This window comes from Acanthisitta chloris, unplaced genomic scaffold, assembly GCF_000695815.1.
Source record: "Acanthisitta chloris isolate BGI_N310 unplaced genomic scaffold, ASM69581v1 scaffold2892, whole genome shotgun sequence".
In the NCBI taxonomy this organism is placed as follows: Eukaryota; Metazoa; Chordata; class Aves; order Passeriformes; family Acanthisittidae; genus Acanthisitta; species Acanthisitta chloris.
Window position 1 is genome coordinate 41,916 of NW_008661991.1, and position 27,247 is coordinate 69,162.

At 39.1% G+C, this 27,247-nt stretch overlaps 1 protein-coding gene across 2 annotated transcripts in view; it reads right to left on the reverse strand.

Moving 5' to 3' along the window:
• The window catches only part of LOC103798162 (ELAV-like protein 2), a 40,526-nt gene that overhangs the window by 9,258 nt on the left and 4,021 nt on the right, over nucleotides 1–27,247 (reverse strand). For both annotated transcript variants that reach the window (XM_009070411.1, XM_009070410.1), the window contains exons 2-3: nucleotides 26,343–26,583; nucleotides 12,916–13,019 (exon numbers count right to left, since the gene is read on the reverse strand). In XM_009070411.1, coding sequence (XP_009068659.1) covers nucleotides 12,916–13,019; nucleotides 26,343–26,583 — 345 coding nt within the window. The remainder of the gene's footprint in view (nucleotides 1–12,915; nucleotides 13,020–26,342; nucleotides 26,584–27,247) is intronic.

The window sequence follows — 27,247 nt, forward strand, 5'->3', positions numbered from 1 at the left end:
TGAAAACGTGGAAGAAATGCAATATATACTACGTACGGGAAGCTATCTACGTGAACTCGTACATAACTTAAGACATACTTTCAAATAAATGAAGAAAAGCTAAGTACACACTCCAGCAAGCTTGGGTGGAGAAAAAGTGTTGCCAGTCACGTAGAAAACAAAGAGGTGACTGGCAATGGCCAACTTGGATTTATAAAGGGCAAATAATGCCTGACATCTGCTAATGTTTTATGACATGGCTACAACATTGGTGAATGGGGCAAAGTGACTGACATCATCTACCTGGACTTATGCAAGGCGTTTGACAATGTCCTGCATGATACCCTTGTCTCTAAATTGGAGAGACATGGATTTGATGGATGGACCACTCAGTGGATAAAGAACTGGCTGGATGGTCACGCGCAGAGAGTTGTGGTCAATGCAATGGCTCACATGTGGAGACCAGTGATGACTGGTGTCCCTCGGGGTTGGTACTGGGGCCAATACTATTTAACATCTTTGCTGCCAACATGGACAGTGGGATTGAGTGCATGGTCAGCAAGTTCCCTGACTACACCAAGCTGTGTGGGGCAGTCGACACATTGGAGAGAGGGAAGGGATGCCTTCGAGAGAGACCCTGACAGGCTTAAGAGGTAAACCTGTGCAAACCTCAAGAAGTTCGACGGGGTTGGTACTGGGGCCAATACTATTTAACATCTTTGCTGCCAACATGGACAGTGGGATTGAGTGCATGGTCAGCAAGTTCCCTGACTACACCAAGCTGTGTGGGGCAGTCGACACATTGGAGAGAGGGAAGGGATGCCTTCGAGAGAGACCCTGACAGGCTTAAGAGGTAAACCTGTGCAAACCTCAAGAAGTTCGACAAATAAAGGTAAAACAACATTTCACTAACGAGAAAATAAAATCAGCAGGGTTTGCTAAAGATTAAGGAGATACTGTGGACTTTACATTACCTCTGAACTCAAACCAATACCTGTTACAAAGCTGCTTTCTAAACATGCACACCTGCAAGTACTCAAGAGCAGAGGTTGGAGCGCATAAGCTCTTCTCAAACAGGACAAAAGAGGTCTGTATGAATGGAAGACACCAAAGGCCTGCCAAAACTTTAAGCTACACCTTATGGTGCTACTGTTACCCCAGTTTCCAAACTATCTAGACAACTTTGCTCTAGAAGTAGTTCTGTAGATGCTGACAAATGAAACAGCTCCACTTTCTAAGCAATCCAATGCAGTAACTGAACCTTCCATCCAGCTGCCCACTTCTGTCAAAATTGTTTTCATTTGACGTGAGACAGAATAAAACTGAGGAAGTACAATATAAACAGAAATAACAGACTTGTGATCTGTGTGAAGAGAGAGAGACACACAAAAAGCGAAGAAAAATCTTACATGAAATACGTGACCTATGAGGCAATGCTTAATACCCAAAGCTTTTTTCCCTTCCAGTTAGTGATGATGAGGTAAGCTAGAAGCAATGAACTCACAAGGTCTGCCTGATCTGCAATTCAAGTTCAATAGTGTTGAGAATGAAATGAAAATTCTCCCTTCTTACCCATATATTGCCCTGATCATTACGACAGCCCAGCAGCAACAGGTGTGGATACCACAGTTCTTACAAAGCAAGCTGCTAGAACAGCTTTATAGGTCTGGAAACCATGTTGATGTCCCTGCTCACCATTTCCAGTGACTGAAGAATGAACTCGAACCAAAAGATCCATCTAGCAAGTAGGAAATTAAGTCAAGGTGTCTGGGCCCATGGATGCCCTTGGATGAACAAGGAATTAACTTGAACATTAAGCCAATGTATAAAGTATATGAAAGCTGGAATATATAAATGGTGCCCAATCATGCACAGGTGAAGTTAGGAAAAGTAAAGCCCACCTGGATCTGAATTTGGTAAGAGACCTGAAGGGTAACAAAAAAGATCTGCAGAAATTTACTGTAAGCAAAAGGAAGACTGGGGAAAAACAAACCCACCACTGAACAGGGCAGGAAAACTGCTGACCAGGGACAAAGAAAAGGACAGAACACTTAGTACTTCCCTTGTCTCATTCTTTAGCAATAACTAACCTTCAGCAATCCCAGGCCCAAGAGCAGTAGAAAGCCTGGAACAAGGAATACTTAACCTCAGTGGTAGAGAATCACACTAAGGAATACTTAAACTGTGCAGAAAGAAGTTCATGGAGCCTGAAAGACTGTGCCCACAAGTGCTGAGGGAGCTGATGGATGTCACTGAAAGGCAACTCTTGGTTGTCTTTGAAAGGTCATGGGGAACAGGGGAGGTTTCTGAGGAGTGGAAGGAGTTAAGTATCACTCATTTTGAAGAGTGGAAAGACACTCTCTTGCCCTTTAGATAACTACAGACCAGTCAAGTTCAATTCAAACCCTAGGAAGATGATTGAGAAAATAACCATGAAAGTCTCTTTCAGTGACACAAATGACACAAAGGTGACTAGAAGCAGTCAGTACATGCTGGCTTTCTGAGAGTGTTTGGTTTTTCTTTCAAAACCCAAAACATGTGAAAATTGAAACATTTTCTTGCAACACTTCTGGGAGCTATAGCCCAAGTTATATGCAATCCCTTTCTCATTTACAGGCCACACTTCATCTCTCCCCCTTGTATGCACAACACGGACCTTACGGGCCAAAGCGCACAGAAACCCCATGATATAGCAACTGCACAAAGTGAGAAATTTTCTGTAGAGCTGGAGGGGGGGCAAGAGCATGGCAAACAGCCTCACAGGAGAGGGCTGTCTCAGTGACTGACAAGCTCGAAACAACCCAGCAGTGTGCCTTTGTGACAGAGAAAACAACTACATCTTGGCCTGCATTCGCAAGAGCCTGGCCAGCTGGTCTAGAAAAGTGACTATTGCTGACTGCAACGCTGTGATGATACCACATCTGACCAACCTAACAGTTTTCTACAATGACAACTGCTTTGGTGAACAAGGAAGAACAGTGGCTCTTCATACCACCTCTGTATAGAGACCTGACACACTCCTGTAGTATCTTCACAAAGTGCACAAAGTATAGACCTATCTGTGCTTAAATACATACTAGTTAAGTGCGACAGTGATGAGATTGAAAACTGGCTGAACTACCAGGCTCAATGGGTTACGATCTGTAGCATGAAATTGAGCTGAACACTAGTCACTGGCCTCAATATTGGTTAACATCTTCACTGGACGATGGGTCACTGTAGCCTCAGAAACTTTCACATGATACAAAACTTGGAGGAGTGGCTGACAGACCAGAAGATTGTGTTGCCAACCTGAGGGACCTCAACAGACTGGAAAACAGAGCAAGCAGGAAACTCAAGAGTTACAACAAGAAAATCAGAGTGCTCCCCTTGGAGAAAATAATCACATGTATCAGTACGTGCTGAGAGCTGACTGACTAAAAAGCAGCTTGTCAGAGAACCTTGGAGTCCTGGCAGACACTAAGCTGATAAGCCAGTAGAAAATACCCTTGTGACACAGATGGCCAATACCCACCTAGGCTGCCATTAGTAGAAGCATCACCAGGAGGGTCAAGGGAGGTGGTTCTTCCTCTCATCTCTGCACTGGTGAGACATTTGTAGGGGACTGTCTCCAGCTGTGGGCTCCCCAATACAGTATAGATATTTACAACTAGAGTGAATCCACTAAACAGCCACAAAAGTGACTAAGAGACTGGAGCATCTCTGATGCAAGGAAAGGCTGAGAGCTGGAATTGCTCAGTCTGGATAACAGACAGCTCAGCAAGATCTTAACCACAAAAATCTGCTAAAAGGAACAATGAAAATAGAGCCAGACTCTTCTCCATAGTATCAAGCAACAAGACAAGAGTCAATGGGCACAAACTGAAACAAAAACATTCATTTGGAAATTCCACAAGGAAACACCTTTTCATGGTAAAGGGTGGTCAAGTAACTCAGATTGTAGAGTCAAACCCTGGAAATGTTCAAAATCCAACTGGACACAGGCCTAAGCAACCCATCTACAGTGAACATGCTCTGAGAAAAGGGTTGAACTAGAGGCCTTCAGAGGTGCCTCCAACCTCATCCATTCTGTGATTCTGCAATCAAACACAAAATCTTGAGGAAATTTTTTGAAATGAACTTCTACCCAGCCTCTAGATGCAATTTGAATGAAGCAAAGGTCACAAAGTCAGGACCAAAGGATTCCCAATCAGCTCTTTTAATGAAACAAGCAATAACCAATTTTCTTCCTATTCATTCCAGAAGGAATTCAAAACAGAGACCTTGTCTTCCAAAGGGGAATTCAGACTACTGGACACATGTTGCCACATATTAAGAATACAAACTCACACCAAGCACCTCAGGAGAGAAGAAACCTGCAAAAAATACTTGCTAACTTACTGCAAGCTTACCTTATGCTACAGAACTGGTATCTGTCAAGGTATAAAGAAATATCCACAAAACTGTTCTCACTTTCCCCTATTGAGTATTAATTCTTTCAGTGACAGCTGATCCAGTATTGCCTATGCCCTAGATGGTAAATGATATTTGGAATAGAGTTTGACATAGCAGACAAGCCCTACACGGAATGCAATTTAAAGAAAGCAAGTAAATGAAAGCAATACTTTAACCAGTATACAATACCATTACAAATTCAGTGTCATGCCCTTCAAACTCTTGAAGTGTGTTTACACGGTATTTTTCACATCTAAGAACATAATGCCAATCACAGGTTGCTCTACATGGAATGCATCCCAGTGCCCACTCCTGTATCCCAACAGACATACACTAGAATATGGGCAGAATAGTCACAGGAGCAACACACATCAAATCGAAATCAGTGGTTCATAAACAATATCCAAACATTACCTCTAGCCCTCTTGCTAAGCACCAGAAGTTCTGGTCAGACAAGAAATCCGAGAGAAACAAAAAATTCAGAAACCCAATGTAATTGAGGTTTGACTTTTTTTGGAAAAACATTACTAGTCATCTGTGATTACTGCAAGTCAGTACTGTAAGGGAAGAACAAGGACACCACAAAATATTACTGGCATAAGGGAACCAATTACTAAGCAAAAGAACCCTGCTTGGAGTATAGGACAATACAGTTCCTCTGCATTACTGATGTCAAAGTCCAGCTATCTCACTTGTGATACAGATTTTAAAACAGAGACTCTCCAGATTAATCTCTGTACCTATACTCTGTCAGCTTGCTCATTCAGCATTACTTGCCGATAGTTCTAGAGCCAGTCTCTTCAAACAATTCACACATGAACTGAATTAACAGTTGTGTTAAGATTTTAATTCCACAGCTACTTCAACAGGTGAACATTGCAGTTATATGGTGCCAAAACCACTGAACACAAATCAAGTCAAGAGGGAGCCTGAAAGCCTACAGTTTTAAATATTTCATGACACACACTGTACAACACTGAACAGAGCTACTCTGGAGACACCAATTTTAAAACAGTTTTACTGAAATTTTCCACTGCAGTTAGTAGGAAAGACACTTGTTTCTAGAAATGCAAACATTACACCAGCAAAACCAAGTATTCTCACTGCTTTAATATTTCATTTCTTAGCATCAAGCTGAACTGATTTGCAATTTTCAAGTGAAAACTGTGAAAGGCACCAGGTTAAACCCAGAAGTCGCCAAAAATAAAGAGACACAGTCCCTATGAATTTTCATAGATTTCACAGAATTTAGGGGATGGAATGGACCTTACAGATCATCTAGTCACAACCCTCCTGCCATGGGCAGGGACACCACCTCACTAGGCTAGGTTGCACAAGGCTTCATCCAGCCTGGCCTTGAACACTGCCAGGGCTGGGGCAGCCACCACATCCCTCGGCAATCTGTGCCAGTGTCTCACCACCCTTATAGCAAAGAACTTTTTTCTAATATCTAACCTAGACTTTCCCTCCTTCAGTTTGAACCCATTACCTCTTGTCCTACCATTGCAGCTCCTAACAAAGAGTCCCTCTCAGGCTCCCTTGTAGGCCCTTCAGATATTGAAAAGTTGCTATAAGGTCTCCACAGAGTCTTCTCTTCTCCAGACCGAACAGCCCCAACTTCCTCAGCCTGTCTTGACAGGGGAGGTGCTCCGGTCCTCTTATCAACTTCGTGGCCTCCTCTGGACTGGTCCTTGTTATGCTGAGGACACCAAACTGCACATAGTATTCCAGGTGAGGTCTCATAAGAATCACCTCCTTGGACCTGCTGGCCACACTCATTGATGAAGCCCAAGATTCCAATATTTGAAATGAATGTTTCATTTTCTTACCATCTACTACCTATAGACACCTCATTATCATGCTTCGAGCTCTTATCTTATACTTTATTAAAGTATAGAGGGCAAACAGAGTACTTGTATTATGTCAGAGAACTTAAGAATTTAATATCACTTCTACCTGAACACCTCTACTTAAGGTATTCTTTAGAGTCTTTAAATGCTAAAATTGGGATTACACTTTATGTTTACATTCACTGGCTTCCAGTGTAATCTTTCAGCTTAGAACACTGCTTGACCTTAAGGGTAGTATACAATTCTTTTAAAATGCATGTTTCGGGCTGGGAGAAGCGGGGGTGAGATCCAACAAAAAAATGGCCACTCAGTTTGTGCAGATGAAACCAGGTTAAACCTACCTGCAAAGCAAACAGATTTATATTGAGACAATTAATACATTAAGAATATGCAAGCCCCATTGGCAAGTACAATTAAACAAGGATGTATTTCTTTGGTTTTATGGCAGCAATGTTCTCAGAGGCCACTGTGCCAGGGAAGTGTTCTTAACTTGAACTTCAATTTGTACAAGACACCATGACTCAAGAACTCTTCTTAATTTGATTTCTAGCAACAAGATGCGGCAGCTCACTGCAGAGAGCAGGTCTCAGCCAGTGATAGGTTGTCTGAAAAAGGAGACTACAATGCCATATATTCATCAAATTTACTTCTTGTCTCCCCTCAAATGAAAGTTCCAAACAAAGCTTCAAGGACACTTTTCCCAATATACTCCAGACTGCCTTGCTGAACATGTACAAACTGTGCTGAGTTTAAATTCATGGTGGAAGCTTGCAGCAAATCGGAAACACAACAGATTTTAAAGGAAACTTAACTGTGTTGAACTACAAAAGCATAGTGCTCAACACAGATTTGTTTATCTGTGTATGTTAAGTTAATAAATAAAACATATAACCATATTCCATAAAGGTGCTGCTGTGCAACAGGCAGTGCATTCAAAAAATGGACACTGAAATAACAGCCTGTCAGCATTATGATCAAATCAGGTTTCACAGTTTTAGTCCTGCTTCTCAAAGTGTTCTAGCTCTGACAGCTACCATCACTGCCAGAGTCACAGGTCTTAAGCCAGAGGATCCACATCTGTTCTCTTCCCACACAACCTGAGGGCATGAATGGACATCCAGTTTCCAAACATTTTCAGTTTCCTATTTCTCACATTCTTATAGTCTCAAAGACCTTCCTCCACACTTTACATTCATGATCCTCATCTGGTAACACTCCATTCCCTACTCACGGTAAAACAGTTGAGAGCACCAGAAATTCCAGATACTTCAAATAAAAAAGGCAGTAACATTTTGTACTTCAGAGTATGCAGCATAATATCCAGCCCTCCAGTTGACCTTCTGGTTTTGGAGATGAGGTGAATTTCTTTACAAATTTTCCCTTCTGCTGAAGGAAATGAGTAAATTCCATCTTGTGTTATATTGACGGAGCTGCTACCACTGACACTCTGAAAAGCACATCCCTTGAGTCTCTCTTGCACTATTCCACAGGCACATCTTCTAGAAATGTGCAAAACATGTCTGTTGCCACTTACAGTTACCACTTCACTGGCATATCTTAAAACCTTTCAGGAAAAACTATTACAGTATGGATAAAAGACACCCAGAGTCAATATCTAATATTTCAAAAACACCTGAAATCTGCTAGCTTAACAGGACTCTCTTTGTCTCAGGACTTTCATAATTTCAAAAGGAAGCACAACCATATTGTACATAGTAAAAGCATTCTTACAGAGGAAACAAATACTTGGACTTTTTACAAAACCCCAAGCAGACAGATCTCCATGCTTGGCATTTACAGCATTTTTAACCTGTGCAGAAAGCCACAGCCTACTTAAAGAACTTTGCATAGCATATGAAGGTAGAGTACAAAGATGCTGTAAAACAAGCAGGTTTTCATTGGTTTTGTTGGCTTTTTTTGCTTGCTTAAAGCTTGGCTTTTGAGCAATGCTTGCAGTCTTCCTTCAACTCCACATAGTACTGTTGATCCTTCCTAACATCTCCATTTCGTGTCAGAAATTCCCTGCGCAGCTCAGAAAGGATCTTACTGCACCACTGAGACCTACTGGCTGCAAATCTGGCTCAGCAGCTTTAGACTGAAACTGCACTGGTCCAACGATTCTCTGATCCAGAGAAAGCAAGGATGGACTAAAACCAGCAGCAACATGGTACTTGGTGCTCAAACAGAAAACAAGCTATGCCATTGCTGAAGGTGAGATTAGTACATTTTATGTTTCATTCTGACATGGTGTGCTACTTTCCTCTGAGTGGTTAGGCACTAACACACCACCATGTGGTCACAATGCGGTTTACAGGAAGTGACAGCAATATGCATTTAGAAGTGAATCCTCCTCTTAGTATTCATGTATTCAGCTACATGAAAAACATGTAGCCAGCTTAACCTGGTAAAGTAACATTCATAGTACGAGGAGATTTGAATTTTGGTGAAGAACAAATTTTATCTGGCAGTGAAAAAGTGTGTGTGTGTGTGTATGTGTGGTAAAATGCTGTCAAAGCTTTACTGTTAACATACATAAATGATTGCATAATTACTATTTATATAACTCCTGCAGAAATGTAAGGAAAAAGCCCCACTTTTACCTTTGTTCTGAAACAAATTATTCTTCTGCTTCAGATCCAGTAGAGCAGTTCAATTTTACTTCAAGAATACAGTCCTGAGGTATTTAATTACCCTGTCAAGACCACTAAATGTTCTGGCACCATACTCCTTGCTCAGCCTTCGTTGATTGATTAACATCTCTAAAACTCACTAGCTACTATTGAACCTCCACATAGGATTCCCTTTTGCTATTCACTAAATCAATGCTCTTTAATGCTACGAAAATAAAGATCAAGAAGACAAGGAGAGTTTCTCTCCCACCTTCACAACTCACTGGCCTCTGGTATTTTAACAGACTTTTTACACAACTCGTATATATTTCATTGTTACCAAGGGACATTAGATAATGAAAAATTTGCTACAAAATGCGACACTACCAAACTTTTTCTCTACAAGTGTCAGTGGTGAAGACAGGAACAACCTCTCAATCTTTTCACCTGCTTCACTAAATTCAGAAAATCAAACTAGCATGGTTTTGGTTTCTTTCAGTGTTTTGTTATTTTTCCAGAAGTGTACAAAGCATTTTCAAGAGTACTATCAGAGGTAAATTTTCTTAAAGGTGAAGCTGCTGACCGATTAAGAAAGAGGATTAATTCCTTTGAAGTGAATGTAGTTATAAATTTAAGTAACAGTTAAGCCACCAGGTGAAACTGCATTGCATAATGCCAAGTTTTAAGATCCCTGACTCAAAGGACACTAAATAAAGTTGCAGCACATCCCTTACTTCAAGTCTTCCCTTGCTGTACTGCACTTTGGGCATTTATAAATCTGACAGTTTAGTTCTCACTCTTCTAATGCAGTCTTCACTAGCTCATCTTATTCCACAGTTTTCTACAGTATGGCAGTTAACTCCGTGATGATGGTGACATAGGACATGTGCTCGTAGCCACAGAATTTGCTGACCTCTATTCCAACAGGAAGGTGGCATAATGCTACACTTTAAGCCTGTTTTTATTTTAAATATATGCAAAGTTATAAAGGAGTGGGAAGTAAACCTACAGATTTAATACTTTAGATAAAATAGTTCCTAAATCTCTATTCCCCTGATAGGTAATAATAACCCATGTAAACAACCCAATAGTTCAAAGAACTTCAGAGGAGAAAAACCTTATTAAATCTGACTTTTAAGCACTACTAGGCTAAATAAAATATAGCTATATTACAAAAAAAGGACAGCTCCTAGGCCTCTAGCCTGGACAAAGTACTTCTTCCCCCCTTCCAACACATATTTGCATGCATGTCTATACATGTCTCACCAGCATTCATGATTAAGGAAGCTGCCCACTCCTGCATGCAAGGGCTCTGCCACTTCAGGCCCTCTCACACTGGTGAGCTCAGGACAGGACAGTAGAAAGCTCCTCAGCTCCAGTTCACCTCAAAAAGGAGAAGTGAGCATTAAATTACTGTAATAGTCACTGTCCTCCTTGAAAGCTACAATCCACAAAGGATTGGATCCCTCATTAAAGTAGCCTAGCATCCATAAAGAAAATCCAAAGATACTTTCCTGTGTCTTCCAACTACCCCAATAGTCTAGATAAAACATCTGCCTCCTATTCAGCATCTTACACAGCTCTAAGCCAGCGCAAAGACAGGCCATTTGTTTGCCCACTCTTTTTTAGAGAGAATCTTACTACATTTATGTTAATGCAGAAGTCTTTTACTCCACACTGAAAATTATGCTGTGGTCTATAAACTCTAAGTAGTCTCTGCAAAGGTCCTGGCACTGAGATCTCATAAGTGACTTCTTCCACTCCAAATGTTGCCTCCAGAGGCATCAAAGACCTCAGATATCAACTTGACTGCTGCTCACTCTTGCCTCACAGCTGATTGGAGGAAGCTACAAAGTGCTTCACAGTTAGGTTGGACATTTCTGTTGGTTCACAGATAAAGGTAGATGCTCTTCTTGTCTCCTTTCAAGTTACTGCCACACAGACATCCTAGTTTTTTACTGAAAGAAAGCAACTGTCCAACGTACAACTGCCTCAGTCTTGAAATACATTATGGATACCCTTAGCATCTGCCCCTTCTGCAGTGTGGAAGGAAGTAAAACCACACTCTTTACACCATCTTGGGAAAATCCAGTCACAAAAACTTGTCCTGAAACCCAGCCTGTGTCCTAGAAGAAACAAAGTAAATAAAGCAATTTTTCCACTCAAGTCATGCACACTAACACTGAAAGGTCCTGCTTGCTAGGTACAATAGGACTAAATGTGGGTAGGTAGAGTCAGAATTTTACTTGTAACATGAACAATCAGCATTTACAGATACTGTTTGTTTTAATTAAATGGAGATCTTTTTATTTTGGCAAAGAGAGAATCATTTTGGCTTTTGACAACTCAAATGTTTCAGCTTTTCCTTAGCTAAAGATATCTAAGACACAAATATCTGAAAACAGACATAAGCTTTAGTGTCACTGCAAGGGTCTCTGACTGATATTTTTATAACCTACAATTCTACTTTTAGGTCCTGGGAAGGCAGAAAGGAAAAGCATCAGTTTTATCACTCACATCTCCATACCATATTTCCCCTTTTTATTTACCCCCAAACTTTTTTAAAAATCAATCTTCAATTGCATAAATGGAGTGATTATTTGCATTAATCACTTAGCAAAGTGAAAGAGGATTAAGAATTCAAATACTGGCAACAAAGTGAGTCACTGAAACCCCCTTGAAGGGAACATTTTGACTTGGGAGACCTGGTTTGATTATCTATAACCACCTCCATTTTTGCCTTTGTAATCAACAGAGCTTCCAACATTATCACCCTGAACATACAAATCTATGTTTGCTCAATCCAAGGCATCACATACAAAACAATACTACCAGAACACAAACACATTCCCTTTCTCACCGCCACCCAAAAGACAGCTTAAAACATCCTGGAGCGCAAAATGACTTGACTCAATTTTCCCCCAAAGCAGAAAATGGAAGAGACTGACTGTGGGCAAGAAGTCTGTCAGAAGCACATAAGGAGTTTTCTGAAACAAAGCATCTATCCATGTCTTTCATATATGTTTATTGTGAGCATTGAGTCACTATTTGTTACAGAGCAGTAACTTACTTACTAAGTTTCAAATAGTGCAATCTACTTTATTAAAACTTGGGAATCCAGAACAGGTAAGGCATTTTAATCCAAATTACTGCTATCTTACTTTTGTCTCAGTTGTCTTTAAGTGGCTCTGCATTGCTTTTTAAGTTTCAACCTTTTCAGAGGTGAACTTTATTTTATGCCTCAAACACACTCCTAGTTACAAGGCAGCCACCATCCAAGTGATCAGCTAGCAAACCCTGCTGTTTAATGAGGAAGAACAAGACGGTCGGAACGTATACTGCTTTAGGCAACACTACCTGTGAAACATGTTCAAAATCTGTATTCCCTGATAATTCTTTTTCATCTCTACCAGAATTTCAGAGTCCAAACAACTGCTCAAATGAGTATCCTCACTGTTCTGTTAATTGATGTTTAAAATAGCAGGTGAGAAAAAGAAACTATCAAGATTGTTTCTTGAAATTTGAGAAATTCAATTTAGTAAACAAATGCCGGAGTTGCAACATCAAAAAACCCAGGAATACCAAACATTATAGACTAGAAAACTAAAGCCCTAGAAATCCAGTAATTCATAGATAACTGAAATAGTTATTTCTGCATTTCTTTTTAAGGATTTGTAAGAGAAACAAGACAACTAGAAATCTAAAAAAAGGAAGTAATAATAAGGAAGTTATATCATCTCTGAGAAAATAAGGAGGAAGCACAGCATTCAGACAACGTGCTATATAGCATTTCTTCAACTAAAGCATACAACAATTTCTCTGTTAAAGCAATTCAACTATACATACAAAATATTAAGTGGATTAAGAAGATGGCATTTTCTATACTTAATTTAGGTCTCTGAATCAAGAGACTACACAGGACTACCATTTGCTATATGAAGTCCTTGTCTATTCTACTGATATTAGCAGAATGCCTGTTACACTTAGAAAGATAAAACAAATCAAGCAGTTCAGTTTTATGAAATCATATTAACAATACATACTTTTATGGTTTTAGTTTGAAGTCTCAATCCATTCAGAGTGCAGATAGCTTTCTCAGCAACCTTGGGGACAGTGTAGTTCACAAAACCATAACCCAAGCTCTGTCCTGATTAAAAAGAGGAAGAAAAGACATCATTAGTACCGCAGTGCCACATAAGTGACAACTGCTTCAAACCTATACAAAAACACTGAGCAAACTTCGCTTATATTAAAGAACAGTATCTGCCCCAGATAACAAAATTTCAAAGGTTCACAATGCTTAATTTTTCCAGTAAGATTAGTAGATTCGAAGTAGCTTCCTCTGTTACTGTGTACTGCCCTAAGTTCAACACACGAATGACTAGATTCAGTTTAATGGAAGACTTAAAAACCAATATGCAAAATAGGTTCAGGAATGTGTTATGATCTGTCAGACACTAGAGGAAGTGCAGAAGCACCAAGGTTAAGGGGACATCAGGAACACACTAGTCATTAACTTTTAAACTTTCCAATTGAACACAAAGTATAGCAGCAATATTCTGGACCACTGCTTGAAAATGAGTGTTTCAAATATCCTTTCATGTCAGAATTCGAACCAAATTTGAAGCCAAACATTTTTACAGATGTTATTCACACACTGTGTACAGCCTCTCAGCAACAAGGAGTTCAAAGCCTTATTTTGGTTTTTACTCAAAACAACTGGTACAAGTAACTGATCATGAACTAAATATTAACCAAAGATGACGTATTTTCAGGTGGTTTAGAGTTGGAAATTCAAATGACAGATGGAGGTAAAGCATTTTTAATTACTTTTAATCTTTGAACAACAGCCCATTTCTAACCACACATTCTGTCTAAGCACTTATTAAAACACTTGAGTTTAGCAGCAGCCATTTTCTGACAATTTCAAAACCTACAGTATACCATCCCTAACTAGCATGCCCCTTTCAAAGTACTTTCAGTGTACAGGAACACAAATAGGTGGAAAATCTTAACACACTGAAATGATACCACATAGTAAGGATATTGTGCTTTACTATCAAACCTTTCCAGAAACAATTCCATACACTCTGACCTTTTTTTTCTTAGGAATTAAAACAAAGTCAAAAAACCCATACAACAAGCCATAGAAAAGCATCCCATATATCTAATTCACCAAATGCCAGTCAGAAAGATTAGCTTGGAAATACAATATAAAAGGATAAATAACATTACATAAAACACAAATGGCAAATTGATTTACTGCTAGGAAAGATATAAAACCACTTACACTGTATCAAGCTCTTCTATAGCATATATACAATAGGTATTAAGTAGTATGTAACAAAATAACTGATTGGAAGCTTGCACTTGATTAAATATGACAGGAGAGGGTTTACTAACAAGGCCACCACCACTGGCATTCAGAATTTTGTACCAATTATGCCTACTGTCACACAAATGGTCAGAAGACACCACCAGCCCATCTGCTAAACCTACCTCCATTCTCTCCTACCTCCTCCTCAAAACAGCACACACAAACAAATTGTCTAGATGGAAGCATGAACAGGTTAATATATGCATTAACAAAGAATCCTAAAATCAAGTGGCCAGAGTACTGAACAACCTGCTCTAGACAACCATTTTCTGAGCAGGAAAAGTTGGACTATAAGATCTTCAGAAGTGTCTTCAACCTCACCCACTATGTGCTCCTGTAACAAGCTATATGGAAATCTGCAGAAGCATTACTATAATCAGTTACAGCTCTACCTAGATATAGCTAAGTTTCTTATCCTAGAAGTGCCTTTTTCCTTATTAGTTTGATTACAGCAGAGCAGTTTCTATACCTGTCACCTCCATCACTCCTACTGTCTGCAGAAACTTTCCAACAGTGTCTCCAAAAAAGAGGATCATCTCCCTTTGTGCATGACTTATCTTGTGCATGACTTAGTCTTATCTCCTGATATAGAAATGCTATTAGGTGTTGCTATTTATCTCCTAAGGAACTCACTTAAACCACAACCTTAAAACATGCAAAAAAATCTCAAAGAGAAACTATTTCATGGAAGATGTTCCCAATACACTACTCAATACTTGCAGAAAGAACAAAGATGTACAGAAACTATTTCTACTACCCCTCTGTTGATGTGATCTGCTTTTCACACTGAAAACACCCAGATCACTGCAGACAAAAAAATCAGACTCAGCTGTTAACAAAGGATTTAATTCATAACCATTCACCTGGAGACACTCTAATAGTTAAGCTTGATAAATATTAGTAGACTAGCCTGAGAAGACGCATCAAAAAAATCCAGCAATTTATTCCAGACAAGTCTGAATTGATTTATGCAAGCTTATTCTACACTTTTGCAATTAGTAGAAGCTTTCACTGATAGCAGTTGAATACCGATGCAGGCAACCAGAGGGGTTGTGAAATCTCCATTCCTGGATATACCAAGTCTGACTGGACATGGTCCTGAGCAACCTGCTCAAGGTGAACCTGGTTTTTTTAAAGAAAGGAGTTGACTAGATTATCTCCAGAAGTCCTCTCTACCCTCAATGAAACTGTGAATGCATTTCTATTTACTTCACTTTTGTTTAATTTAGGCTATTATCTAAAATTCAAAGGTGTTAGATATGACATTCTAAAGGCCTTATATACCTAGAAAGGTTAAGAAAAGGCACAGCTTCTTCAAGACAAAACAAGTAGAAGCTACATGACCTAAACCAAATCAGCCACACTTAGTATAGCTAAAAGGAACTTCAGTTTTAAATAACTGATGACTAATCTGTATTGCCTGAAGGTAAGGATTAAACTGAACAATGACAGAAAGCAGCCCTGAACTCTTCCATCTGCAGCTCTTCTACACTGACCTCCATTTGCCAAAACAGAAACCTCCTGCAGAACACACTTGTTTCCATGTTAAGTAACATGCTTAAAAACACGTGTCTGAAGTCACAACAGGGTGGTGGAAAATAGAAGGTAAATCAATAGCTCTCCACAAGTTAATCTTCAGATTTAAAAAGTATGTCAAAAAGCTCCTTAGTCTCCTGTTTTAAGACTGGCTCAGCACCAGGTGGCTCTTGCCTCAGCTTTCTACTTCCAATTTCTGCTTAATGACATCACCTAAAAAAACCTCACACCTCTCCAGGTTAGCATTTATGGTACTGTCTGCTATTTTGTGCTCAGGTTTATCTAGTTTAGCCTTTCACAGATCTTCAAAATTATAGCCTACTTCACTCAACACAGACAAGGGACTCTCCTTGCACATCAGCTTCTAAGACTTTAACTCAGACTACAAGCAGTAATAAATTTAGCTTATCCTAAACAAAGGAATGACTGAGTTTCTTATTTTTTTTGTAACTTTTCACTTGTGCCATTAAAAAGAAAATATTCACCACCTTCAAGGGGAATGTGCTTCTGATTTGCCAGCGAGCGATACTTCAGAAGGTACATGCTCAAACTATCAGTTGAGCTTATTCCCCTTGATTATTCTTGTGGCCACTTCACAGTGCTGTTTCAAGTTGCTTTTGCAGACTTTCTACTAGATTTTATGATCAGGACATTGTGTATTACAGTGTAGAAAAAACCCAACAGTTAGTTAAATGATTGGTAGAAGAAAAGTCACCTAAAGTAGGAAAATTAAAAATGTTGACATTATCTGGAAAGAATGAGGAGTGAATCAGAAAAGCAGTTTGACCTGAACTTTGTTACAACAAAACATGATAAACAAAACCCCACATAGTAGTGTACCACATCTCACAAGCCTCTAAGATAAAGGATATAGAGCAAAAGTTATGATTTCAAAGTTCATACTCATTAATTACATTTTATGTTACATGTAACTGACACTTCCAACAAAGCCAAATTCTAGCACAAGTAACAAAAAAATCCTTTAAGTCAGGCATCTCTTTAAACCTGAGCATGCTATATCCACCACTAAATGAGACACTGACAAATGCTCTGCCTCTAAGTACATAGCCTACAAAATAACCTGAGCTGGAAAGTGCTACACTACTCACTTTAATAGTTCATGAGCTTCATAAATATTACTTGATCACCATGTATGATGATGCAAATTGCAGAGTAATTTAACAGATAATGCCAAGTTACTTTTTGGTACTATAGTCAATATGTAGAATGAATTTTGAGAAAAGGGCAAAAGTAATTTCAAACAATTTAATCAGTCTTTGAAAAAATTGCAAGAGACTGACTGGAGATACAAGTGAACACTAGAAAAGCATAAATGAAACAATTCAACACTAAATAAATAGCAAGTAATGAACACACTGATTCAGTATTTGGGAAAAAGTATTACGAAGAAAAGTAGACAAACTTCACAGGCACCCAGCACCAGAAGACCAGAAAAATTTCAAGCTGAAAGGGAAAAAAATAAGTAGAAAAGTATAGTTATGGTCACAGTGCATTTACTACAGTAATGCATTTTTTATTTTGCTTTAAAAATGCACAGGCTCAAATTCACAGTACTTCACAGAGAATAATCACAAACTAACCAGTTTTATCTTGCCCAGGTTGGTTTACAAGCATTTACTATAGTTTACTGTAAACTATAAATAATCCACACAGCTGTAAAGCCCAAAGAAAATCCTCTGCTATACAATATTCATAAAAAGTCCCGAACAGGTGATACCTACAGAGAAAGAGGTCATACAAAGATGTGACAGAAATGAAACTTTTCCGTTCTTAATGTTTTGCTTTTAAAGTAGCAGCAATATTCCTGAAAGCAAGATAGAGACCTTTTAGCACAAATCCTAAAGCAAGATTTTCTTTCTTCTGACAAAAAGAATAAACCTTCACTTTCTGAATAGCAAAAATACCTTACATGAAAGGACTCTGTGGTTACTTCCTGAAGTTCAGAAATAAAAATCATGAAGACTTAGGTTGGATTACTGTAGATATGACTCAAGTGAATAAATGATAAAAATCAAGAAACTTAACTGGTCATTTAGCAAAATCCAACCCAGGTCTAGTTTTTATTTAAGGTAGCTCAGAAGGATTGTGGGATTAAAAAAACCTGCATCACTGCACTGTACATTTCCATTGGCACAGCTATTTACACCACCTAAGAAAAGTGCTGTATTACCGAATGTTGGAAAGCCATTATAAGTCAGCTGACCTCACTGTTAATGACCTATGCAAAGCTTTCCCGTGAACTTCAGAGGAATCAGATCTTAAGAGACAAGGCAATTTTTCCTGCTGCCCTGTTACTTCCCAAATTACTCATAATCAAAAGATTAGAGAGAGAGCTGACATGAAACAAAGAAAAATTCAGCACTAAAGATGCATGAAACAGCCTAGGTGTCCTGAGGCATCCCCTACATCAGTGCTGGGAAACAAGCTAGTGAGAACTGTCATGTAAGATTAGAGATTGTTCTAGATAGGACAACTAATGTTGTCCTAATTATTGTGCAGGAGTATGGAGCAACAGGTCTCTTATTTTTCAGATAGTTACTGCAGTTTAAACATTTCCCTTGAAGTCCACCTTCCAGAGTAAACACAGGTCATTACCGTTTCTTGCAGTGTCTGCTGCTGTTCTCAGTATAAACACCCTTCTCAGTTACGAATTCAGAGATCACGTAATCTCATTATAGTATGAGGCAAAATTATTTTTCTAGACCTCTAAAAGCTGGTGGTGTCTCCTTGCTGTTGCCTGTCTACTGACAGATGGTTTTAAGGCCTACAATGAAAACCTACTGGTGAAAACCTGTCCAATTTATGCCTCAACTGGACAGAGCACAGCACCTGTAAATAGTAATGAACAGTTAAAGGTATAAGGGCAGGATAACATGACAGACTTGATTCTTCCTGGATAATCTATACGTAGTTACTATCTCTTCCAATTTATTCTTCTGAAATAATTTTTACTGCGTCCAAGCTTCTGTTTTTCTGGGATATACAGAACTTATGTTCCTGTGCATGTGAATCACTGTTTAGAAATAAGAAAAACCTGAAAAGAGTTCAAAACTAAGTTATCCACCCCCACCAAGCACATTTTGTTCTTTCCAACAAACTTGCAATAAGACTCTATACTTTTATGTTTAGGCATTAGACAAATCAGGTAATTTAGCCCAACCACACCAGGCCAGCAATTCAGATGTTTTACAGCCTCTCCCCCTCAACCTCCTTGGGAAATGGCCTGCCTGAAAAAGTATTTACCAACAATCCTTTCCTTTCATTTTCCAACCCAAATCATTTTATGTTTCTACCAGAGTTCAGTTAGCTGAACACTTCATCTGAAAGTGCTCAAGTCATTTATTATCAGTAATACCTTAAAAGCAAGGCTAGAAAGTTAGACAAATGTGACCTTTAACCTAACAGTTGTCAATTAAGCTCTTTCAAAAGCAGGCAAAGTCACTCACAAATGCACAGTGAATTCATGATGCATTTTCAGTAGTCATTTTATAGCTCCTGAAAAGAATTGCTTTCTACAGTATCCTGACTAGAGAGCAGCTGATTAGTATGGCAGTTTTATTCCATGCTTGATTTAAGCATCTTGGTATTCTACTAGGTCTTCTCTGAATGTTTCTTGGACAGAAACATGAAATCTGACCCCAGAACTTTCTGACCAATATTAAGCCTGCCCCTGACATCTCCTTATGACTTCCCTCACTAAATAGCTACTGCTGAAGATAATTTTCCTAGATGTGTGACTGAGAAACTTGTCTTTCCTGACAAAATCCAAAGCCAATACTGTAGTACTTTATCTTTGTTTGAGCACACAGCTGATCCATCTCTACCCCAGCACTGCTCCATTAGTACACGACATTATTACCAGACGACTAACAGGTGCTGAAAAAACAGCAGCTTTACTACTAGAAGAGCTTCCGTTGCTGCATTTCTTCCCACAGTCAACCACTTAAATTATTTCAACACATTCTCTCTATTCACATGATCCAGAACACTTGCCTTTTAACAATGCAGCACAATGCCTTTGAAAGCCTGAGACACCCACCACACGAGGGAGTCCTTGGCTGCTGTCAGAGTTACCGAATACCCTGTGCAAGAGTTGAGCAACCTAACTTCTGGAAACAATTGTCGATTACATTACTAGAGTACCCAGATAATCCTGCATCTTGTCTGGAATTCTTTAACATTCCTGGAAGGTGTTCAGGCCAAACAGAATGGATAATTAGAAATACAAGGTATTAACTTTTTCCACAAAAACCTGTCCAGAGCCTAAACACTCAACCAGCTACATCCTCAAAACCTATTCAGTATATACTCATTTTCTCATCAAGTAAGACTAAGTTTTATAAAACATACTAGTTCATTTTCAGGAGCAAGCAGAGTTGTGTTTCTAAATTATCTTTAACAGGTAAAAAAAAAAAGTAAGGTAGTAACAGTAGCCCCACTAATTGAATCCTATCAATGCCAAATCTTGGAAAAATAAAGCAGAGAACTCTCATTTGTTATTAAATTACGATCCTGATAGTATATCAAATATAAAGAAAAACCCAAAAGAGAACATTTGAATTTGAATAATAATCCATCTTAAAATTAATACACACCACTAAGCTCTAAAACTAGTTTCATGGTCTAATAAAAACGTTTACCACAAGCACGCACTAATCGTACTCTGGAAAATTAAGAAGTCTGAATAGTGAGCAACACACATTCACATACACATTTCCACAGAGGACAACCAAAAAACATTGATAAACATGCATTTTTTTAAAAAAAGGAATTTTTCTACAAATTCTACACAGTCACTGAATTCAGTATAGTGACATTTCAGACATACCAGGCTATTTTAACCTCTGCAAGAAAGACCTTACTGCAAAAGAATGAGTTTTAGGAATACAACTAGTAAGAACTACAGTATCACACAAAAGAAATGCTAAAAAGCCTATCTTGCAAAACCAATTTTATATACTATTTGCATCAATATATGACAGTGAAGAACACAATTCTAAGGTTAAGTAAAAATATCAAGGAGCTGAAACTCATTGTCTATAAGTCTACAGAAAAAAACTCATAAGAATTCTAGTACACTGAGAACCTTATTTCTTTTCGTAACTTAACTTCAACTACATATGCTAGCTTCAGTGCTTAACTCCTTCAAAATCTGTCAGCTGGCCTTGACTGAAAGAATAGTTCATTTTCTAGTGAATAGTAAAATACATTTCCTGTAATCCATTTTCTCCTGAAAGCTATGCTTAGGCACATGAAAATCAAAGAGGTGATCAGTAAAAACAAACATGCTTTACCAGAGGCAGATGTACCTGCCCATGGCATGGAGAGTTGGGACTAGATGATCTGTAAGGTCCATTTCAACCCTTAAATTCTATGATTCTATGATTTTCCACCAGCAGCCATGTAACTGTTAATTTTACAAACACTATTTTCAATAAACTTAACTTTGTTTAAAGCTATAAATTTCTGTGTATGAAGTTAATTGGTAAAGATCCACTGAAGTACTCTAAGTGCAAGTCAGGTTCATTTTTTTTGGAATCAGGACCAAGTTCACAGCAACTTGACATTAGGCTTTACTCCACCTTTCATCACTCCTACAGTTGTACACACTGGTGGAAGAAACATGTGTTATAAGAAACATGTGACAACATTTCAAGCCCACATGCAAAAGCTCTCACTCGAACTCATCTCATGGACTCAATTTTTCACAAGTTTCATAAAACTTTAGAGTGGAGATGTGTTCCACGACCAGCACACAAAACCAGACTTGGCACAACATAAACCCACAGCATTACATTAACAACCACCTAAAAACTGCAAGAGCTAGTCTGCAATGCCCCAAAGGCAAGCCAGGGTAAGAGCACTTCTAGCCTCCAGCCCAGCTTCAAGAACACGAAACCTTTAACAGAGTTTCAGGCATAGAAGTAGGAAGCATTGAACCCTTTTGTTGGTGTGGATTTGCAATTCAAGACACAGGAATGCTCTACAATATGCATGGGTGATCATCCAGAGTGATAATCATCCTACAGAGCACTTGTTTGCTAAGGTAAGGAGATCCTTCAGCTGATATTAGCTCATTTACAAGGAGTACTGAATCTTCAGAAGTCACCATTGTCAACTGTGTCTGATTTAAGCCTTCAAGATTACTGCAGTATTATTTTGACACTGAACAAGGATAGAAGCACACACCTAGACATACAACTCACTTAACTGTACAACTGTATCTGAAACTCCCTACATAGCCATGGTCTCTCTAACACAAAGGGCTAAAGGAACAAGAACAGAACACCAGTGTTGCCTTTTTACCACTTACTTTTAACTTCAATGACTGTTCAAATTTCAAAGTAATTTTTAGTTTGCATTAAGGCCTGAACTGCATTTTAGAAGAAGCTTCTGCAAAATGCGGGAAATGGCATAAGACACTGAGCAATCCCCAATCTAACTGCGGTTTTCTTATAGTTCCAGTAGATGGATTCTATTTACTGAACACACAGCTCATATACCACTGAGGGACAAGCTGGATAGCTTACAAGGAAACACCTGCAGGACATGATCACTACTAGATATCAATATCCAATACTTTGATGCTTGTCTCCCTAACTGTTTCTCAGCTGCTACCCTAAATCTGGAAAAATGAAAGCTGAAGACTGAATGAAAAGGATCAAACACTGACCAAAGTAGCTAACAATTCATCCTGCCACACAGTAAGATTATGTCTGTAATCTCAGCCAAATTCAACTCTACCCTTTTATTAATTCACTGCCATCCTCCTGCCTTACATCTTCCATGGCTCTTCACATGTGAGGAACATGTGCTGCTTCAACAACACAAATGTGATATCAGATACAAAAGCCTAGGTGCAGCTTTTGGTTGGGTTTTTTTTTGGCGGGGCTCTTCACCACAGCAAGCAGACAAAGGCAATGGTAGGGAGTACCATGGATGCTAAGATTTGCACGAACCTGATAAAAGATGTTCAGTAAGCCATAAGAGACAGTAACTGAAGGTTACTAACAGATACACCATGTCCAAATAGGATGTCTCAACCCCAAAGAGCATAGTTAAAGGCAGGGACTGCATGGAAAGGTGCTTGCTGTTGCACAATCAAAAGAAACAGCATTTGCTTATGGATATTATAGGAGGCTGAACACCAATAGTCTTGCTCATTATAGTCTCTTGTGTAAAAACTTTAACTAGTGACAACCATAAAATGCTTGAATTAACAAAGGCTGACCTAGACACACATGCTTTCTAACAAACTAGCTTGTCATACTACAAGCAGAAGCTCCTTCCCACTCCAAGTAATGTGTTCTATGCACCTGAGTTTTGTCTTTTGCAGTAATTTTTTCCCTGTCTGGAATACTGCGAACAGTGCTAAATACTCTGCCTTCCTATATTTACCTAGTCACCTTAAATAAGCAAGAAGATATATAGACCTTTGTCCTACTACTGGGGTGTTTCAAAACCTATAGTAATTTGTTCAAGTAAAAACGTGACATGGCCCTTTGTTGTGCATTAAGCCCAGCTGGCAGCTAAATAACACATGGACACTCCCCCAGTCCCTAATCCTGGTGGACAGAGGAGTTAATCATAAGTAAAACTTGCACGTTAAGACCAGTTGACTAACTGAAACAAAGTAAAATATAATAGTAATAGTGAATAAAAGAGAAGAGAGAAACCTCAAGAAAAAATAGTGATGCACACAACACGAGCTGCTCACTGCTCATTGGCCAATGCTAAATCCTGCCCCCGAGTTGTAATCAGCCTCCCCTTCCCATAACTCCCTCAGTTTATATCTTGGGCATGACATTCTGTGATGTGGAATATCCTTTTGGCCAGTTATTGTCACCTGATCTGGCTATACTCACAGCTTTTTATATACGTGGCTCACTGCAGAAACTGAGACACTGACTGAACAGTCCTTGACTTGGAGTAAGCACTGCTCAGCAACAGCCAAACCATTAGTGTGTTATCAACATTATTATCCTACTGAATTAAAAACACAGCACTGTACCAGCTACTGAGAAGAAATAAACTCTATCCCAGCCAAAACCAGACCACCCCATAAGCAAGGATCTGACAGCACTAGAGTCCTTCCTACCATTGCACTGACTGTATGCACATACATGCCACACCCTGAATTACAACCAATGTTACCGCTATGAACAACATAAGCTCAACTCTGACGGCATCATGTCCAACTCCATACATTTTTCTATCTTTGTGACCAATTCAGAATAGTTGGCATTTAATACCATGGTACTTCAATGAAAACAACATGCGTAAGAAATTTCCACATTAACAAATAAAACTCTCTATAAGCTTCAGTTGCAAACATACTGACTACAGCTACATCAATGATTTTATGGAACTGTGCAACTTCTAGACAGGTTTTTTTTCAACTACAGTTCTGAACTGTATGCTGCATTTTACATCTGCACTATGTGCAAAACAAGAATAAGACAACACTTCAAAGTATGTGAAAAATTTTCTTCAGAAGAAAAGATGAAATTTGAAAAATTAAACAAGATACACGTTTCTATATGACTGAAGTTGACAGAAGGAAAATTTAGTGTGACCCTTTCCTCTATGTGACTGTCCATTACCATGTACTGTTTCTAGACTGTAAAATGTTTCAAGGTCACATAATAAAGACCTGAAGAATTTACTCTGTGAGCCTATAATGCTGATGACAAAGAAATCCCATCACAACATGACAGAGTTGCCAGCCAAAGGCCAAACAGGAACACAGATTTGGAAAAATATTTTAAGAGGATCACACTTTCAACCAACATGTAAGCTTTACACTAAGGCAGGTGGATCAAGTTTGAAAAACAGGCCCATGTATAAATGATCAGCAAGAATGTCCTCAGACTTCTCTTCAAGTATAGATAGCAGAAAGTTTGGCAACAGGAAGCAATGTAAAAAGAAGCCCTCAGCTGGGGAACACCTGTCTCGTACAGAATGAAACAGTGTATTACCTCAGCTTCACAGCTACACAACTGTGTCTGCTGGAAATTTAATACAGCAGAGAAAAGGCAGTCTAAGACACTCCTCGAGTACATAGAGGATAATTTCTGACTCCAGCTGGTAGATGAGCCTACTAGGGGTGGGGCCCTGCTAGGCCTGGTGTTCACAAACAGAGAAAGACTGGTGGGAGATGTGGTGTTTGGAGGCTGATTGGGGCTCAATGACCATGAAATTACACAGCTTTCCACACTCAGGGATGCAAGAAGGGCCATCAATAGAACTTCTACCCTGGATTTCCAAAGAGCAGGCTTTGGCCTACTCAAAAATCTGGTTCAAAGTGTACCCTAGGAAACAGCGAAATTTAAGACACCTGATTCAGTTGCTTTCTGAAATATACATCTGAATTTCACAGAGTTTCAGTTTAGCTAACAACTTCATAAGCACTCCTGGGTAAAGAGACAAAGGCCTGAAATCATGGCGATTATTCCACAATGTGAAAATTAAACATTTTTCACACATACAACTGAATTTGCACTGAAGACAATGGGAGTTAGAAGAACAGACTCTTTTCTTTTTAAGGCTACTATGTTCCTTTACATTTTACCTATATTCAAGTTTCAGCAACATAGGCTTATTTTACGACAGGAAATAGGTAAGTAATGGACCCTTTGTTTCAAAGCACTGAAGTCATTACCTACAGAGAAGACAGGCTTGTTTTCTGTATCAACCAGCTTTCAACCGAACACACCAAGGTGTGACATCAGCCCAGTCTACTTTCTTCTCCAAGAACATTAAGTATTCTTCTTAGTGAGGAGCAGAGATTGCTTTGAGGTTTGGTCAACCCAGGACAAAAAGCAGTGATTTCAGTGTCCCAGACTATCAATGCTGAAAAGCAGGGTACTTTACAGACTCATCCATTCCACTACCTAATGTCTTAAGAAATCATCCGCTACAGAAAGAAGCTGTGGCTATTCGGGGGTCCCCACCCCGGGCTGGGACGGCCTGGGGGTTTGTCCCCAACAGCACAGAAGTCAGTCAGACTACTCTATAGTAAGGAAGTCAAAGAGCATATACTGATTCAAGCACACATCCTAAAGAAATTATTCAAGTGCTGCAATGCAAAAGCAGCTTTACCTGGGAAACAAGATAATCTGCCCTTTTTCCAAGGTACAAGTATCATTACCTGCATGCCTGAAAAAGGAAGCTTTGCATCAGCTAAGGCTAATGCAGTTATGGCTCCAATGAAGTTAAATGAACACTCCAGGAAACCTTGCATAAGAGTCTGCTTTTGCACATCTCAATCTTCTTTCCAAAAGTTTCTTAAGAAAGCTAAAGGTTTACATGTCCTGTTCGCATTTATAGCACTCACACAAACCTTGACGAAATGCAAATACAGACACTTAATTTTGGGGAATATCATCTAAATAATTATTAAGTTCCTTCTGACTAGCAGTATCAGCATTGGCCTCTTCTGCCTTTATTCCATGACTTAAAAGATTGCAGAACACCATCTGTCAGTTCACTGCTTGGAAAAATGAATAGATGCAGAAAATTTCAAAACCAACATACCTGTTATTTTATCCCTGACAAGCTTGCAGGACTCTATCTCCCCAATGCTGCTAAACAGACTCTTCAGTTCGTCTTGTGTCATGCTCTGTGGAAGGTAGTTGACTATTAAATTGGTCTTGCTGTCTTCTGTGTTTCCAGAGTCAGCTGGAGATGAGCAATTGTTTACGGTGGTTGAACTAGAGGCTGTGTGACTACACGCTGTGCCATTAGACAGTTGTGTTTCCATGGCAGCCATTACCTGCTAGAAAGCACAGAAAACAACAACCATCAAAATTCATATTTCACCATCTAGTGGAGAGTCCAGACAAGAACGCAAAAGACCTGTCACTATGCAGAAATGGTACTGCCAAGGCCATATACTGCCTCTATAGGAAAAAACCCTCATCAATACAGAAGGGTGTTCACTGTTAGTCAAGGCAACACTCAAAATTCACAGGAAAAATTAAGTGTATCTTCTAGAAGGTCACTTAAAGTCAACACTCAAAGCTTAGTTTCCATCCTCTGCCATTCCCTCCATTTAGCGGCATCATCATAGCCTGTTCCAAAAGTCATCAAGCAGAATTGGCCTGTTGCAAGGGTAGTCAGTGCCATTAACTTAGAACTGGTTACTGAAATGACATGAAATGCAGAATTTAAGGTGGCAGTATTTGATTATTTTGAAAAAGAGGTTGGGCATTGACTGTATCCTGCATTTCTCATAGTAAATAGCATACAAGAAAACTGGTAATTTAAAGATATTCAGAGGATATATAAATGTAACTGGATGGAAAATAAACTCTTCCTTGACAATCTCTACATAAAACTTCTGTTACCACAGGCTGGAATTAAGTTTCTAAATGCTTTTATTTGATTAAACTGATAATTTCTGGTTCTCACTTCTTCCCTGCCCTGAACTCTGAAAAGAG